The sequence below is a fragment of the Camellia sinensis genome, chromosome 13 (genome assembly GCF_055761805.1).
Source record: "Camellia sinensis isolate YWXY chromosome 13, ASM5576180v1, whole genome shotgun sequence".
Classification (NCBI taxonomy): domain Eukaryota; kingdom Viridiplantae; phylum Streptophyta; class Magnoliopsida; order Ericales; family Theaceae; genus Camellia; species Camellia sinensis.
The window spans coordinates 26,640,475-26,659,275 of record NC_138973.1 but is presented as its reverse complement, the minus strand read 5'-3'; the positions used below and the strand labels follow the sequence as shown (position 1 = coordinate 26,659,275).

The following is an 18,801-nucleotide window of genomic DNA, read 5'->3' as shown; positions in this document are numbered from 1 at the left end:
ATGTAACATTTTGCCATGAAAACAACTCAAAATCCAACGATACTACCATGCATGCAAAGATTGGGCTTCAATTCACCATTAATGAACCAATTCATGACAATTGGACATGAACCATGCATGAATCAACTTAAACACAGGTCAAAAGGATGAAATTCATACCTAGGTTCCTTGAATGCAAGTCTAGAGGTTCAAATTAACAATCCACACTTCAATCTTCAAGCAATTCTACCAAGTTCCAAGCAATGCAAGATGAAACTCACTCTCTCCCTCTCAAGGTCGGCTAAAGCAAGGAAAATGGCTGATCAAAATGTGTTTTGATACAAGGTGTAATGAGGCTCAAACATATATGTTGAGTGGGCCACTAAGGGTGGCAATATGGTAATTAAGCTTAACTCTTTAATTGGCTTATTTTTAATCTAATTTAATCATACCTAATCAGTTTTCAGATAAATATACCATAAAATCACATTAATTATGAGGGTCACGGAACATCAATCGGTTTCTAATTCGGCCGCCGATAAGGCCTTCAATTAGCAGTTTAAACATATGAACATGAACAGATAATCAGACAATCAAACAGATAGAATGCAATTAACTAACGTATACTCAGTCAATTCAGTTTCGATTATCAGTCAGTTATCAGTCATTATCCGTTTCGTTTAACAGTAATCGGTGATTATCGGTAATCGATCAGTCATTAATCAGTAAACAGTATGAGGGTTGTTACAGGGGCAAATGAAGAGGCTAAATGTGAAATGGGTCAGGTCTAAGCCTTGGGCCGGCCCAATCCAACAAAGTCCGAACCCAAGTGGGTCAGATGAGTATATAGACAAACCAGTTGAGCCTAACTTCATGATCAACAGTCCACCCAGGTCCTCAAGCACTTGGGCCCAACCCACAGTGGAAAGGCTAGCCCAGCCGTAGTGCTGGTCTGGACCGAGCTGCAAAACGGAATCTGTGGGCTGAACAGATAATGGGCCAGCCCATCTCCATGAATGATCCTGAAAAAGACCGAGCCGAGGCACATCAGTACCGAACTGAAGTACTTGAGTACCGAGCTGGAGAAACCTCACAAGGAAACGTGGGAGCTGTGAGTACAAGCATGTGTAGGTTGTCACCTCAGTTGGTCCCCCATACCTAGAATCACGGAAGTTGTTGAACCAAAGGAATGTGATTTGTTATCAGCATGCCTACAATGAGTATATGCAATCAATGACAACTACCAGGTGGTCCCCCACCTGGAGCAATGCTGAAAAGACAACTGGCAGCATCCACATTCCATGAAACCACTCTGAGAAGCAAGTAAGGAATTCTATATATATTTCATAAACTTCACATTGAAGGTAACTGAATTGAACTGAACTAAGGAGAACTGTCCTAATCACACTTAACATACATTCCTTCTCCGATCACTGATTCCCACGCCGGAGGGGTTATCCAACCAACCCCGGCCAGGTAGTTCTAACGGTGCTTCTTGTGGCAGGAGTCCCGGTCCCCGAATAGTCCAACTGAGTGCGGAGCCCCGATCCACTTTCATCTAGTGCGGAATCCGGTACGCACAGTGGTTAAAATTTACACTTTCGCACTAAAGAGACTGTAGAATTTAGGTATTGGCTCTAAGTGACTTGATGATAAGTAATTCAAGTGAGGATTTTGGAGCGTTAAAGTGAATTTTTTTGAATTTGAATCTATAGAGATATATATAGGGTTGTTTTGAAAAGATAATTAAAAGTAGGCTTTTAGTTTTTAACTAAGTTTTTTGATTTTTTTTCATTTGGGAAATTGGTAAAAAATTATTTTTTGACTTTTTTACTCAATATTTGTTTATGCTGTTACATTATAATCAAATGATCAAAATATATCCATTCATTTTAGAAAATAATCACTTTCACTCATGTGGCTTATTTAAACAACATGAAAAGTATGACTGTAGGTAACTTTTAGAGTTGGTTTGGGATATTCTAAAAAAGTATATTTTTTGATTTATTGACTTATATGGATTAGGTTTGAGTTAGATTTGATGTGATGTATTAGAAATGTGATGTAATTTAAATAACATAATTTAAATAAGATGATATAACTTAAATATGATAATGATTTTTTAACTTTTTATATTATTTAGGTTATACCAAATTTGGTCTTAGTTACCTTCTCAAATGATTTGATGGCAAAAAAAAATCATTTTAACTTTTTTGGCCCAAGCTATGAAACGCAACTTTTTTCTTTTCTTCCCAAATGACACCATATAATTTTACATTCTATCTAACCAAGAATTTTGTTAGCAGCAACAAAGACATAAGGACTCTATGACACATATATATGACAAAACTCACGAGGTGATCCATTCCCCTCTCAATGTTTTGTGTCATTTCTAGGTATTCTTATAGTGTGTTTAGTTGAGATATTTAAGAATAATTTTTTTTAAAAGAAAAAAGAAACGAAAAAATAAAATAAAATGTAAATAAAATATATTTATATTTTACTTAATTTTACACATATTTTTTTTGAAATTTCTCTCTAAATCTTTCAATCAAATATAGACTTAGCCAAGTCTTTAATTTCTTATCAAGAAATTTTTAGAAACACAAAAATATTTATTACAATGAAATATTGTCTACATAGTATTCTTGATAAATAAAAAATCACAAAACAGACTGTAATGAATTATTTATTATATCTCAACTGTCTAATAAATTATTTAATCTTTAATTCTTTTTCCATACATTATTAATTGGGAACACTGTATAAATAATTTTACATAATATTATAAAATCATTGAATAAAAAAAAACATTATTAACCGCTTCTAGCACAATATTTATATGGTAGTTTTTATTGACAAAAGTTTTGGCTGTATTTGACCCGCCACGTCATCAAAGTCTAAAATTACTACCAACACTTTTCTTCTCTTTATTTGTAATTGTGGAGATATATTTTGAGTTGATCTAACGATCCAAATTTAGATGGAAAAAATAAATTTAAATTTGTTTTATTATTATTTTATTTTTAAATAGTTAAATCTGAATGGTTAAATCAACTTAAAATTTATCTCTATCGTTGTAACAAGGGGGATAAGAAGAAAAGCAAGTAGAGGATCTCAACTCTACGTGGCATCCATGCATGCAGCATGCCATGCTGGCACTCTCCTTCCCACCTCCCTATATATATATACATATTTACCTCCCCTCCCTTCTGACCTCCCTCTCTCCTCTCTCTCTCTCTCTCTCTCTGTCTCTCTCTAAACTTCAGCACTGAAATCATGGAAGATTTTGGAAAGTCGCCGGAATCTGACTACATTTCCGGTGAACTCCGTGCATTTCTGGCTCTATCTGACGACGAAGTTGCCGGTGAGTTCTTTCCCGATGTTCCCATAAAGGAAGAGTTGGTAGAGGAGGTAATGCAGCAGCTTTGGAAGGAGATTAACGGCTGTGATCGAAACAAGTCATCACCACCATCGTCGCCGGAGAGTTCGCCGCTCCCATTCGCCGCCGCCGGAGTCAACAAAGAGAGCTGTGGGCCCTCATTTTCTGACTCGGCGTCGACGGTGATGGCCGGCATTGAGGTCGGCGGATGCGGAGGAGGGTCATCTTCGTCGGTGGGACCCACAATGGAGGTTTCCGGCAGGCACGTGGGTTTTCCGGCGACTGTGGCCGGAAAAGGGAAGTGGGTGGTGGTGGTGGAGGAGGAGGAGAAAAGAGGGGGTGGTAAAAAGGACGGTTATGATGGAAAGGAGGTTGATGATGAGTGGCTGACCAGAGTCCTGAGTTGGGGACCAGAAGAACTTGATGAGTGGATTTGATTGTGATGGTTTTGAGGGTTTGAAGAAGGTTTATTACTTGTTCAGAATCAGAGGGGTTCTAATCTAAGAGGGTAGATGGTTTAGAGAGGTGTTTGTGTCTTCGTGGTTTTTATTGCTTCTTCTTCCTTTCTTTGAAATGAACAGCCAAACAGGATACAAGAACATTTTTATTTCTGAGCCTTTTTTTGGTTTGTTCAATTTTAGTTTGTTCTCTCTCAATCTGTGATTGTAATGAAGAATTATAGATGTTGAATGTTGTAGATTTTCATTGGTTAGATGACAATCTTCAAACTCAAGTTTTTATTTTATTTTATTTTGTATATATATATATATATATTTTTTAAATGGGTATGTGTGGAACAGGGGAGGGAATCTAAAAATCTCACATTTTATATTCAAGGTCTTAAGGGTTCATCACCTCATACATAAATAATTTTTTTTATTAGTTAGTACAATTCACATTAATAAATGGGGTAAGAGTTTCTTTCTAATTGGACATCCAACCGGAGGGTGCTATTCGGCTTTAATTATTTCAACCGTTGATCAGATTTTTTTAAATAGATTCAATTTATTGGACAATCCTAACAACATTATAGGTTCACATTTATTTATTTAAAAAAATTCTATTTTTAAATTTTTTTTTTTTTAAAACAAATATAATTTAGGGTAAACTTTACTTTATCCATTATGGTTTGGATTTAGTGCAGTTTATCTTTACAATAAACGACTCAAATCAACGACTTAGACTAAAGTTAAAAATACCTTTTGTGAGAACATAATTTTGAGTTGTCCACATGGCCTAGATGGTCAACCGAGATGTCCCGTGAGTGATTCTGATTGGCTAATGTGTAGTTAGACCATATCTGAATCTGAGATGTTTGAATGAGAGACTAAAATCTTAGATGATGACAACTCGTGAGTCTAAAGTATGTTTTTAATTGAGAATTATTTGTTTTTGAGCCAAAATCTTTGTGAAATTATTTGACTAATTTGATCGTTGAAATATCTTGGCTGGACGAGCCACCAATTTTGTTATTTTTCTACGTTCAGGTATTGGACTTCTTTATTACTACATGTATTTTACGTTTTAATTCTCAACATCTCGACAAACAAAATTCAATTTAATTATAAGGTGAAAATTCAACACCTACACCTTTCTATGTTGTGATATATACAACGATGCTTTGAAATCCATGTGCTTAGTTGTTGGTTTAAGTGTATATATATATATATATATATATTTATTTATTTTTGGTAAAAAGCCACTGTTTGAAGTTTCGTAGTGAAAAGTAACTATTTTATCATTTTTTTTTTTTTTTGAACTCTTAACTAATTTTTATCATTTGTTTTATGCGTTTGGTATGCGTAAACAGATGCTTGGAATTATCTGTTTTTTATTTTATTTTATTGTGACTTTGGTGCATTTTTGAAAAATTGAAAAGTATTAAAATTACATGCCTTCGAAAAAGTATTAAAAACTGACATTTTTGGGATTCTAATTTTTTTTTGCATTTTGGAAACCAAATATATATATATAATAAAATAAAACTCTTGATAAATAAATCATTTGAAACATCCTTTTCAATTTTTTCAATTAGCTTTTAATTTTCAAGTTTCACGGATTTAAAGCCTTCGTTTGGCGGATTTAAAGCCTTCGTTTGGCATTTCAATCTTGGGTTAAAATGGTCACAAAATGACAAAATAAACTAAAAAAATCAACAAGATAAAATGTCACATTCAAACCATAATTATTTCTTTTTTTCTCTCACAAAAGTCATAAAAGTCAAAAAACTCATTCCAAATGAGACTTTTTAACTCAGGTTAAAATAATCAAAAAGCCAATATATATCCCAAACGGACCCAAAAAAACAAAAAAAAAAAAAGTCTTTCATTCACCCTAAAAGTTCTTAAAAGAAGTTTTTATTTATTTATTTTTATATAAAAATGAATGGTAATTGAGAAAAATGTAAATAACACCAACAAAAAAACAAATACAAGTTCCAATTTTTTTTTTAAATAATAATAGAAGCCAAAACTTCGACTTAAAAGCCTGTTCAAGGAGAGAGACTATAATAATAATGCATCATACTTTTTTGGAAGGCACAAATCTGGTGAGTTTTCGTGTTAATACACTTTATAAAGAGAGAAGCATTTTCATATTTGACATCGGTGGGTCTACAAAAGGTTTTGACCCACGAATTAGAACCTAATTCATTGTCCAAGTACTAAAGCCCACCATCCTTGAGAACCCAATGTTAAACCAATGACCAATAGCATCTAAACACTTGTCAAGTAAAGAACCAGCAACGTAAATAGACAAAGATCTGCAAAATTATTATACCCATACATTAGCCATTAATGAGACCCTGGTAGCATTAAATGCGGTAGTCCCTTCATGTCGGAGAAAACAGGCTCACCCTGAACAAGGTTAGCTAAACCTTAGACTTATGGCCGACGACACAGCTGGGAAGAGACAAGGAAATGATGAATGAAAAAGATAAAAGATTTCAAAAGAACGACATAGGTTAAGTTTTCTCTCACTCCTCTCGCACATTATCTCTTTAGAAAAACCTCCTTTCCTTGAACTAACTTGATTGTAGTGTCTGCTTCTCCTCATTGGACCGTTTCTGCAGGTGTATTCTACGAACTATAAGCCCAACAGACCTATCTGAAGTGTGGATCAATCTGGCCCATCCATCCTCCATGTTTACAGTGACATCAATATTGTTGTTGATTGGAGAAATATTTTTAAGTAACAATGCTATGGACGCACTTCAAATCATACCTTGTCGTGATATGATTTTAGAGTATGATTCATTCAGATGTGTCTCTAGAAAATGCCTTTGACTAACTTGTGATAGAGTAATGTTATATGAATAGAGTTTTTAACAGATTCTCAAATGTGTTTTTTGTGATCTTTTCTTTTTCCATTCAAAATAAATAAGGATGACCAGGCGGATTAAAAAGAGTATAGTTCGATTGCAAATAAACATAAATAAATTTTTTTAGAGCATTTTTAATGGTGCATTTTTTTAAAAAAATTAAATTTAAGTAAAATTTTTTATTTGATATCAAGTGTTCCAATAAAGGATTTTGAGTTTTATCAAAACGACGGTCGACCGGGCGGATGTCTGACCGATCGACCAAGTAGTGTATTTTTTTCACAATTTTTTGCGTAGAGGTGGTCATCCGAGGACATCCTAAGAGACTTTCGGTGATGAAAATTCAACGGCTATGAACAATAATTCGATTAAAGCTCTTAGCGTCCTCAATTTGGTGAACGATTTTTTGATATTTTCAATTTGATACTTATTTAATAAAATCATTAAAGCAAAAACAAAGTGTTTTTTTATTAAATTTAAATTTAATAATAGAATTGATAAATTATTAGAGATGGTCTTATAAAACACAAATTGATGTGATAAATGTAATCTAGCCTACACATCAATTTGTAAAAAATTTGAAAGTTTTATTTTAAAAAAAAAAAAACTGATGCCACATCATTCTAAAACTAAAAAATATTCCGCATAAAAATAATTTTTTGAATCATTTTTCTATTATTATATCATAAAGTAGGCGTCCTTAAGGAATTTTAAAGGTAAACATTGGAAACTAATCATGTGCGGTGAATGAGAAATTGATTACTTTTCTTTGGTGCAGAGGCTATCTTTCATAAATTTGGGCCATAGAGAACAACATTGCACCATACAATTGTTGATACCCTTTGATGGTTTCATTCCTTGTGACTTTCATGTTTTGACCAATGGATCTCACATAAAAGGCACAAATTTATTTAGCCATTTCAAGAACTTATGGTTCTTCTTGCACTTCTATTTGAGCAATACTATTGCGTGTGCTTGGTTTGAGTTTTTTGAATTAAATTTTTTAAAAATTGAGTTTTTTATTTTTTGTATTTTTTTAAGTGAATATTTTTAAAATTTTAAGCATTTTTTTTTTACTTTTTTAGATGTACTTTACTTAGATCTATCTGAAAAGTAAAAAATTTGTGAAAAAATATTTTAAAAAATTAATAAATACATAAAAATATGAAAAATATATTAAATTCTCGTTTTTTTTTTATTTTATATTTTTGGTATTTGGTGAATTTTTAAAAGATTTTTTCACAAAAATTATATTTTTTATGTGTATTTATGTTAGGTGTGTCTAAAAATTAAAAATTTTATTTAAAATATTAAAAAAAATTAAAAATGAAAAAATACGAAAAACAAAAAGGTAGAATTTTTTGAAAAGTGTTTTTGGAAAACCAAAAACAAGCAAAGTAATATAATTTATTCCAATTTCAAGGGCATGTAGGTTTTATTATGTGTTTATTTTTGAAATTTTTTTTCTTTCAAAAATTGAATAGGAATTGTACGAAAATTAGCAATTACTTAACCATAGAGAAAATAGTGAAACAATACAAATGTATTTTTTTTTTTTTCCTTATTAGTGTGATATTCTCTACATTTCATAAAACAACACCTTGGGGTTTAGCTCTTGAGCAAATCAATTTTTGTTGTCTCAATTTTTCCATGCATTCTTTTGCACAAGAAAAAAATAATGCATTTGAGATGCGTTCTTAAGTCACCTAAATAATTCTATTATCAAAGGTTTTTGAGATGAATCATAAATTCGTTCTAAGTACTCATTCCTGATGATGCACTCAAACTTACTTTATTCACATGACTGGTGAATAATTGTACCTATTCAAAGTTTATTTTGCAGGATTAGGTCCAAAATAACCCTTGTTGAAGAGGTTTCTAGATAGAGACTAGAGTCGTGACACATTACAACCTGTGTGTGTAATACTTGCTACCAAAGAGATCACACAAACAGAAACAAAAGAAAGGAAAAAAGTAAGTTCGATCAATTCAATTTTGTAATTACTGTTGCTATTGATTTAAAAGTATCAAATCCTATAACTAGTGAAGAATTACTCATCAAAAAACACAAGAAACACTTAGACTCTGTTTGGTTGTGAATTCAAATCATGATTCCACACCTTAATTCAAGTATAGTGTTTGGTTAGTGTTCTCAAACGATGATTCCAAAACTCTGCACAGAACACCTGCGGTTTTCTGTTTTGACAGACGCGTTTTTCTTTTCTTTTTTTTGAAAATTTTGCCTAACGGGACGTCCGATCGATTGACCGGAATAGTGATTTTTTTTTTTTTTTGCAATTGATTTATATAATCGAAAAAAATATTTTCTGAAATTTTAAAATTTTTTTATGTACTTTAAAATAATTTTGAGTTGTATGTTTAGTTATGAGTTGTAAATTTTTGTATCACATATCAAATGTCACATCAACAATTCCCTACTCAAATTAGAACTCTTTTCAAAACTATTTTCAAAACTCTTTACCAAACAAATTTTCTACACTCAAATCATAATTCCACAACACACAAACTCAAAATACAACTCATACTCTCAAATCACATTTACAAAATTCTACCAAACGCTACCTTAATAAACCAAGGTAGCTAGCTATTGCTCTATGATACTAGAAGCATCTAAGGCCCCGTTTGTTTTGAGAGATAAAATAGATGGGATTAATAGTAAGGAGATTAATAGTGAGGCGATTGTTAGTAAGGGGATTGATAGTGAGGGGATTGATAGTGACGAATTGTTAAATTATTTTTATATAAAATAATAAAACAAATAAAAAAATATAAACAAATAAACATTATATTTAAAAAAAATTCCCAATATATAAAAAATAAAAAAATTTCTAATCCTCTCACTATTTTTCTAATACCATCTCCACATCCTCCTTACCAATCCCCCTTCCTCCTCCTTACTAATACCAAGGGATTACTAGTCCCCTCCCTATCTCTCAAAACAAACACTCCATTCTCAATCCCCTCCTCACTATCAAACTCAATCCCCTTCCCATAACCCCAAACAAACGGGGCCTAAAGTCAATGTTGTAGCTATAGCTAAGTGGTGGTGCTGAATTAATGCCAGAGTCAGGAATCATGAAAAGAACATGACAGCCAAAACCACAAAAGTAATTGTCCCTCCTTGTACCCCAAAATGGTAAAAGGATGGCCATTTGTCATTGCAATATTAATATATTGCTTTTATTGGATAGTAATGGGTCCCATTGCCCATATCTATTTTTTGCCTTTATTTTTGAGGACCATACTCAATGCTCATCATCATATACAGGTTTAGGGTTTCCTAAACAAGGAGTCCTCAAGTGTGTTACAGCCAATATAATCACCTACTATTATGTGCCTCATTTGGCCCCAATGATGCCAAACCTCTACTGGTCCAATTTGAAATGGTCTCCATTTCACACGACATGTAGTTTTAGTTGCCTTGAAAATCATCAGACCAATGCTGAAATTTTCCTTTTTTTTTTTTTTTTTGAGAATATTTGCACTTTTTATCTCATTATATAGACTACCTAAAGACTAAGAAATTGTCATACCAACAGGGGTTGATTCAGTCGATAAGACCTTTGAATTCTTCGATCAAGACTTGGTTCGAGTCTCCATAACTCCTTATATTGGGGTTAAACATACTCTTTAGTGCCTTGACCACACGGGAGCCTAAGTTTCGGTCTCGACATAGGTGCAGTGGAGTTCCCTACAGATATGTTGTAAGTGCTAAGGGACAATACTCCCTGGCAGATAGGTTAAAGTAGCCTATCTGTATATCCATTGTTGAATCAAAAAAGGAAAAAAAGAGAGAGATTGGCATGTGATGGATGAGGTGTTTCTTCATCAGGACGATGCCCAGATTAGAGTCTCACCATTGTGCAATGTTGCTTCACTTCTTATTTCTCTTCTACCAATTGAAGATAATTTCTTTGAGATTGCAGTTTCGAACTTCAAGATTGCCATTTTATGTAAATAATGATAAATTTTAGAAGTATGTATTCAATCTACTCCTCCCAGACGTGCATCAAATAGGGACTTAACTGGGTGTAATTTTTAGTCACCTAAAAATTGAGAAAGAAAAAAATAATTAAATTACACTTGAGGGCTCATTAGCTGCTTGGTCTTAGTTATAGGTGACACTCTACTTCCATTTGAGGCACTCTCTCTAATTAGAGTCTTAACCACTGCAGTCCACTGTTGTCCCATGTGAAGCCCACTCACAGCTTAAATTGATCACTATAGTACTTTTTTTTCTTTGCAATTTATTTATTTATTTTCGTTTTAAATTTCTTTATTTTTAATCCGTTTTTTAATGAACCAAACATATATAAAAAAAATCAAAATATTCTAATTGAATGATCATTTAATTTAATTTTTATCCTAATCATTATCTTAGGTTGCAGAGGATATGGCCAAGAAGATTATGGGCGCATCATTGTGTAGCCCATAATTAGTGGATTGTAGAATATTCTCATACTTGGAAAGCCCATAGAAACACCAAAACCAACTGTGGCATTGTTGGGCCGTGTCGTGATATATAAAGAGACACTTATCAATAAGTCTCATACATAAAATTTGAAATTCACCTAATCTCAAAATAAAATATTTGTACCAATTACTACTATATATTTTTAAGGGTAAATTACAAATATACCTCCTGAAATTTGCTTAAAGTATAGATTATCCTCTGTATTTTGAAAAATTATAAATACTCTCTTATTAAAAAAATTTATTTAACAGAATTAACTAAAAAAATAAAATTCATAATTATTCTCCTATATAATAATAAAATTACCTAAATTATTGATTGAAACATATTTCTAACATTATTAAAAACTGTTAATTGACTTGATGATTTATTAATAAAATGGATAATTTTTTATGAAATTAGAAATCTCAGGAGGTGAAATGTAATTTCTATAACCACAAGGGGCAATTCGTATTTTAATCAAATCTCATAGGGTGTATTTGTAATTTATCCTACTTTTAATTTTTATCAATTTTTTTTTAATAACTTTAAAAACGCAGCTACATCCCACCACCGCCAGACTTCTATCAAATGATCATTGGAGACTTGCCGAAATATTTAACATCATCGGGAAGTCATCGAAGTATCGCCGGAAGTTTGTCGGAGTATCGTCGTAGCGTTTTGAACATTACTGGAAGTTATCGGAATATCCAGAATATTCGTTGAATGTCAAGAACATCATGAGAGACTCATCGGAACGTCCAGAATATTACCCAAAAAAAATGAAAAAATTATAGTGAAAAAATATAACAAAATGTGCTAAATATTGATAAATTGAAAAGGAAAAAAAAAAAAAAAAACAACAACAACAACAATGATGGTAAAAAGTATATATTATTTTTCAATTTTTGTAGGGTTTAAACAAATAATCTCCAATATTGATCAAATTGAAAAATAAGTTTTGAAACTGTAAAATATTATAGTTTCAAAATATGATTCTATTAAACATTTATCCTTATTAATCAAACTGAAAAACATGTTATGAAACTGCAAAATTTTACAATTTTAAAGAAATCTATGAAACTGTAAAATTTTACAGTTTTAAAAGCATGATTCATTTCAGTACTAAAAAAACTGAAACTATAAAATTTTATAGTTTCCACTGCATGTAACTAATACTTAAAAACAATTTGTTCAGAGTTTGAAAATTTTCTCAATTAAAATAGGAAAATAGAAGTGTGTAGCAAAGAAGAGGTAGAAAAATTGAGAAATCGAAGGAAAGAAACAGATATAGAGAGAATATTGTACTATTCCAACTATTTTTTGTTTAAATCTAGTCAAATCTCATGTAGATTTACTCAGATCTGATGTAAATATACTCAGATCTGAGTAGATCTATTAATCTTATTTGTCGGAAACTCATCTCTTTCACCGTAGGTAAGGGTGAAGTAAGAAGTTGATGGTCGGTGGTTGCCGGTGAACCCCAAGCAATGATAGTCGTCAGTCACCAATGACTATATATTAGAAAGAAAAAAAGAAGAAACAAGGCATGGTCACCGGTTACCAAAAATTAAGAAGAGAAAGAGGTAGAGAAAAACGAATACAGAACAGAATGAAGAAGAAAAATACATAATGGACTTTTGAGAGCATTCAAAAGATTGTGAGACTAAATAGACTTATCGTTTTTTAAATAGGGCTTCCAAGTAATTTGCCCATGTATAAATTTGAAACGAATAATATTAAGAATATCAAAATTTTTACTAAATATCTCACATAGAGTGAGTCCCACATAAATGTCTCACATTAAATGAGTCCAACATAAGTATGAGATCCACCTCTCACATAAAAGATTTGATAAAAATTTTAAAACCTCAACATTTTTCTTTTGGAATTATTGGGCCGTTGATTTTAAACCCACAGAGGGCATTTACATTAGTAAAAGGTCCCAGCCTAATTTGGATTAGTAGAGTTTTCATTTGTCGGCCACTAAAGTTTAGTTTACTCATAAGAATTGATACTTACTGGAAAAATATATATATATAATAATAAAATAAAATAAAATTCATACTCAGTTGGCATCCAACTACAAAAGTCATATTTTTTTTTGAATTTTTTTGAATTTTGTATAAAAAGTATAAAAAAAAAATCACTAAAAGACAAAATTCAAAAATCAAAAAATTCAACTATTTTATACTTTTTTTTAAAATTTATTTATTGGAATTGTTTCAATTTTTACTTTTTGAATCGTCTAGTTGAGTAGATTTTAAAAATCTAAAACTTTTAAAGTTATAATTTTTTAAAATTTTATTAAAAACAAAAGACACTGAAAAGGCCAATCCTAAACAAATTAGAGTGAGTGTTAATAAAAAAATGAACCTCCTTTTAGATTAAAAAACTACTTTTACCCATCAAGGACAGTAGTGTCATTTTGGGGCAAGACTATGGCCCTCCCATATTAATCAAAGCAACTCATGAAAAGTCCACTTGGGCTTGGGATAAATCTGGGTTACATGTTATCATGATGTCCCCATCATGACACAAACCTTGTTCCAACCTCATGCAAAAGAGTATATCAGTGACTCAAAAATTGTATACGTAGCATGCCTCACTATCTTGTATTTCACTATATATATCACCTCCCATAAAAAAATTTATATTAAAAAAATAGTGTTGTCAACCCATATTATCAATATGTGATGACATGACATGTTATAAATCTATTGGGTGGTGCACAATCAAGGAGTTTTGTGATTCATTCATAGCTTATAGGTTTCTCATCAAACATGTGGGTCACAATATTGTTTGTTACTATACCTTAATAAATAGTAATGTATGCATGATCAAATGTTTTATAAGCTCATCCCAAGGCTTATAACCAAGTTGTTTTAACATCTCACAATATTGTTTTTTATTGATCCGGTAATATATGATTGGCAGTATTAATTATCATTTCAATTATCGAGATCTTGAATCAATTCTCTTAAATTTTGATAACATTATATTTATCATGATTGTTTCATTTAATATATCTTATAACTATGTGTTGTCAAATTTTTTACATTGGTAAATATTCTGTTAAATTTTCATAATATTATAGTAAATTATTTTTTATCAATTGACAATAACTATGTTAGGCACATAGAAAATGCATAGAGGGGGGAAAAAAAAATCGCATAAGATATGTGAATCTAGCTATCCAATGAGAGTTTTGGTCTGTGGATAATATTATTATTATTAATTGAATTTCGAACACTAATTTCTTCTTCTAAAGTTGAAATTTTCACCTAAAAAGAAAAGTTGACTGAGTTGGAATTTGTAATTAATTACTGAGTTAAGGGATAGAATGAGTTGAAATTTTGTTGAAATTAAAAAATCAATCCCAAACCCTGTGTTGAAATTAAAGGTGATATTTTATAAAATAGTGATACTTACCATTTCAGACTGGAGGGACCATCAAATATTTTTACCTAATGCAGTCGTCAAATTTGATGTGCAAAGGTTGTAGATATTTCCTTCTATTACAGCTTATATACATACAAAGGATTGATTTCACACACACACACACACACTCTATCTCTGACAAATTATTGGTATGTTTGGAAAGTTTACTCTTCAAAAGTAAAAATAAAAACTGCCTTAGCTGGAAGATAAATACCAGCAAAGAACAGTACAAGAGTGTACAAATACAAGAGTTTTTTCACCTTGCAGGTTAAGTAATCATTTCGCTTTCATGTGAAATTTACTAATATCATAAAAATTTCTCCCTTAATTTTAAATATATATTTTTAAAATAAATCATCCAATGTTTTGAAGATAAATGTAATAAAATGAAAGCATATTATTATTTAATCAACTTAATTTTTTTTATTAATGATCTTTACATAAGATTATACAAAATAAACTAATATAATTATCAAATCGTGACTTACAATAACCAGAAGGCCAACCCAATCCAAAACTTATTCTAGCCTTATCACACTCCACAACCCTTACCCCGAAATAAAATAAAATAAAATAAAAATAATTCCAAAAAATGGTGTTTTAAGATATTCTATTAGCTTGTTTTGGAAATTCATCCACATATATCATAATCAAAAAAATTAACCCAGCTAGGATATAAATAAGCTCTGGAAGAACATTTATTTCAGTGAAACAAACCAGCATCAACTGTGTGAGACGTCTGTTTGGTTAACGAAAGGGTAGTAAAAAAAATAAAATAAAAATAAAGGGTCAGAACACAAAAAAGAAAGGTGTGGGGGACTAACAGAGATGTCATTGTCCCTACCCTGCACCAGCATTTGATGCATTTTGGCAACACTAAGGAGAGGAGATAGAGACAATGCTCCCATACAACTCTCTCTCTCTCGCTACAGTCCTACACGCTCTACACAACTTGTCTCCTAATCTCTCTGCACAGTACCCAAAAATTCCTCATCATATTATACTCCAATCCAAACACCATCTTAGGTAGGGTTATGCAAAATACAGTCCAATCCGTTAAAACAGTATCGATCTGTATTAATTCGCACCGCTCTAATCGCGGTTTAAACTTTAAAATTTATAATCCGTCAACCGAACTGCTCCGCTGCGCTATAGTTAATACATATATATTTTTTAACTTCCAATGAAATATCAATATAAAAATGAGTGTAAAAAAGATTTAATATATGAAATTTATTACAAATTAGTGGTTATATATATAGAACATATTATGTAAAATTACTTTGTGTTATATATCTAAAAAATATTATACAAATTAGTGTTATATATTATGCAAATGTATGATTATTAGTTAGAATATTCTTTAATCCACTAATCTGCCAAAAACTGTCTAAACCATAATTTGTCAATCCGCTAATCCGTTAACCCGTCATTCGATTTGTAATTTTTCTCTCAAACCATTCAAATCGTATCGCGCACATACGATGCTATATAGGTATACATATAACTACAATACTCAATTAATCTACACCGTTGATTTTTATGATCCTCACTCAGTCTATGCACATTTTCAACATCACCACCACAAGTCATCCTCCAACTACTTATCAACCTAGGAAGAAGACAACTTTTATTGGTAGGTATTCAAGGTATTTTTGGAAGGGTTGGGTAGTCCACATATTTTAGACCAATCCCATGGTCCTCAAAAAATGGCAATGCCAAATATATATTCATGATTCTTGATCAATGATTGGAGAGGCTAATGGGAAAGCATGTGATGTGTAGGGTATGGTATATCAACTCGATGTAGAATTTTATATTTCTAAATTTTTGCTCTCACTCTGGCTCAATGCATTTTTATTATTTGATCATGTCAAAAGATTATTGTGTAGCGAAATTTTCACATGATCTTATAACAAAAGAGCATATTATTAGCACTGGATAACAAAAAATTCTTGGCCATCAACCCCAACTCTTATACTGTTTAGTTGGGAGATTTGAGGAGAGATTTGGAAAGAAAAATAGAAAAGGTAGGTGAAATGTAAATAAAACATACCTATATTTCACATAATTTCACATATATTTTCCTTTTCTCTTTTTAAATTCCTTCCCAAATTCTCCAACCAAACACATCGTTAGTGGATATATTTAGCATGGGTCTCCGTTGTAATGCACTTTTAGTCACACAACCTGAGAGAGGAAGCTGTAAAAAGATTTAAAGAGACTTTATTTTGTTTATATATTTATATTGAATATATCTGAGGAGGGTATGTATGAGAGGTGTAATATTTGCAGATAGAATTCTGTCATATACTAAGTAAGGTCTGAATAGTAGCATTCTACACCTCCTTTAAGTTTGTCTTTTATAGCTTTGGTATGTAAATATGCTTGGGTGAAATGAAGTCACGTGAAGCCTTTTGGTGCCTCTCCCTCCCTTTGCCTTACTCTTTTTTTTTTTTTTTTTTTTAAAAAAAAAAAACTCAGTATCCAGATTAATGGACTGCTTAATTGAAAGATCAATTTTACTATTCATTAATAAGAGTTTAATTAAAATTGTGACAAAATTCCATATGAACTACTCATGAGAAATTATTTAAACTCGAGATTTTCAATCTAACACCATAAAAGAAGTACACCTCAAGCCCAAGCTGCTCCGGTTCTCACATCTCAGTTTTTCTTTATAAAACCCTTTATACCCTCTATTTATTACTCCCCCTTTTAGCCCTTGTTATTCATCCCCACACTGTCCTTCTTTCCTGGACAAAGCTACAGTATAACACACTTTCTCTCCATGAGTACTCCTGCCCATCTGAACTTGTCACCTTCACCTTTTCCTTTGATAGAGCTAAAAGAAGATCATCAACAACTTCAATACTTGAGTACTCCACCACATCAAGCTTCTTCATCTTCTATCTCATCCCCTATTTTCTTCAACATAACTGATCAAGATCACCCTAGAGAGCCCCAAAAGAATCAACGCGAGGCAAGAAACTCCTACCTAGCTAGATAGCTTAATTTGATTAAATAATAGTAATCTTCTTGCTTTTCTTCTGTCCTTTCAATCCTTTTTTCTTTTTTTTTTTATCCTCATCTGATAGCTTGATCTGTTACCTGATCTTAGAATACATAGCATGCCACATGAAGTTCCCGTCAAATTATGTTGTGATACGATGTGGGTATTGACTGATATATGATTATATCATCAATTTCTATACTTATCTCAATACTGATATGTATCATGATCTTGTATCTTTGGTAGTGTACTAGTAGGACATCCATAATTTTGCATGATCGCTATTATGTTTTAACTTTATATTCTCTAATCCGATCAATCTCTCAATCTCTTGCTTGCTCTCATCAGGCTGACAAGTACATTTTGTACGGTGGATCAAGCGATCATCAAGCAATACCATCGTCTTCTTCAGCTCAACCAACAATTGACAATAATAGTAACAACAACGTCATTAGAATATGTTCCGACTGTAACACAACCAAAACCCCTCTTTGGAGGAGTGGTCCTCAAGGTCCCAAAGTAAGTTTCCTCCATATGACCATATTGCTCTAGAAAGTACTTCTAACCTTTTGTTTTTGTTCTTTTGCTTTCATTTTGAGAAGAAAAAGGGTTAACTTTTATGGTACAATTTTTTTTTGAGTAGTCGCTATGCAACGCATGTGGAATTCGACAGAGGAAAGCAAGACGGGCCATGCTAGCAGCTGCAAATGGGATGGCCCTTGCTAGGGCTACAGCCGATTCAACAAGGATCAAAGTGCAAAACAAGGAAAAGAAATCGCGATGCACGAGCTACACGGGACAGTATAAGAAAAAAGCATTCAAGCACCATGTAAGTCCACAAGGCAAAGAGAAGATTTCTTTTGAGGATTTTGCGATGAGTTTGAGTAAGAATTCAGCTTTTCGAAGAGCATTTCCTAAGGATGAAGAAGAAGCCGCGATCCTGCTAATGGCACTATCTTGTGGCCTTCTTCATGGCTAATACTTATCGAGTTTTGTTTTGTTTTTGGTTTTTGAAGCTTTTTTGTATTTTTGTTTTTGTTGTTGGGGAAGTAGAGGAAGGATAGAGAAAGAGGGAGAGTTGAAGAAATTGATGAGATCTTGGAGGATGTTTGTTGCACACTAAAGATGTGTTGATTCATTTTCTAGCTAATAATCTTCATCAATCAATAAGATTAACAAAATATTTTCTTAAA

General features: G+C 31.9%; 1 protein-coding gene across 1 annotated transcript; it reads left to right on the top strand.

The window, feature by feature from the left end:
• Positions 1-17,223: 17,223 nt before the first annotated feature.
• Positions 17,224-18,801, top strand: LOC114319216 (putative GATA transcription factor 22). Its single transcript, XM_028266224.2, has 3 exons — positions 17,224-17,578; positions 17,957-18,127; positions 18,252-18,801. The coding sequence occupies exons 1-3, from the start codon at positions 17,387-17,389 to the stop codon at positions 18,585-18,587; spliced, it is 699 nt and encodes a 232-aa protein (XP_028122025.2). The 5' UTR covers positions 17,224-17,386; the 3' UTR covers positions 18,588-18,801.

Coding starts and splice junctions, on each gene's coding strand:
- LOC114319216 (XM_028266224.2), top strand. CDS start 17,387: ATGAGTACTCCTGCCCATCTGAACTTGTCACCTTCACCTTTTCCTTTG. Junction 17,579..17,956: donor CCCAAAAGAATCAACGCGAG/GCAAGAAACTCC, acceptor TGCTCTCATCAG/GCTGACAAGTACATTTTGTA. Junction 18,128..18,251: donor GTGGTCCTCAAGGTCCCAAA/GTAAGTTTCCTC, acceptor TTTTTTGAGTAG/TCGCTATGCAACGCATGTGG.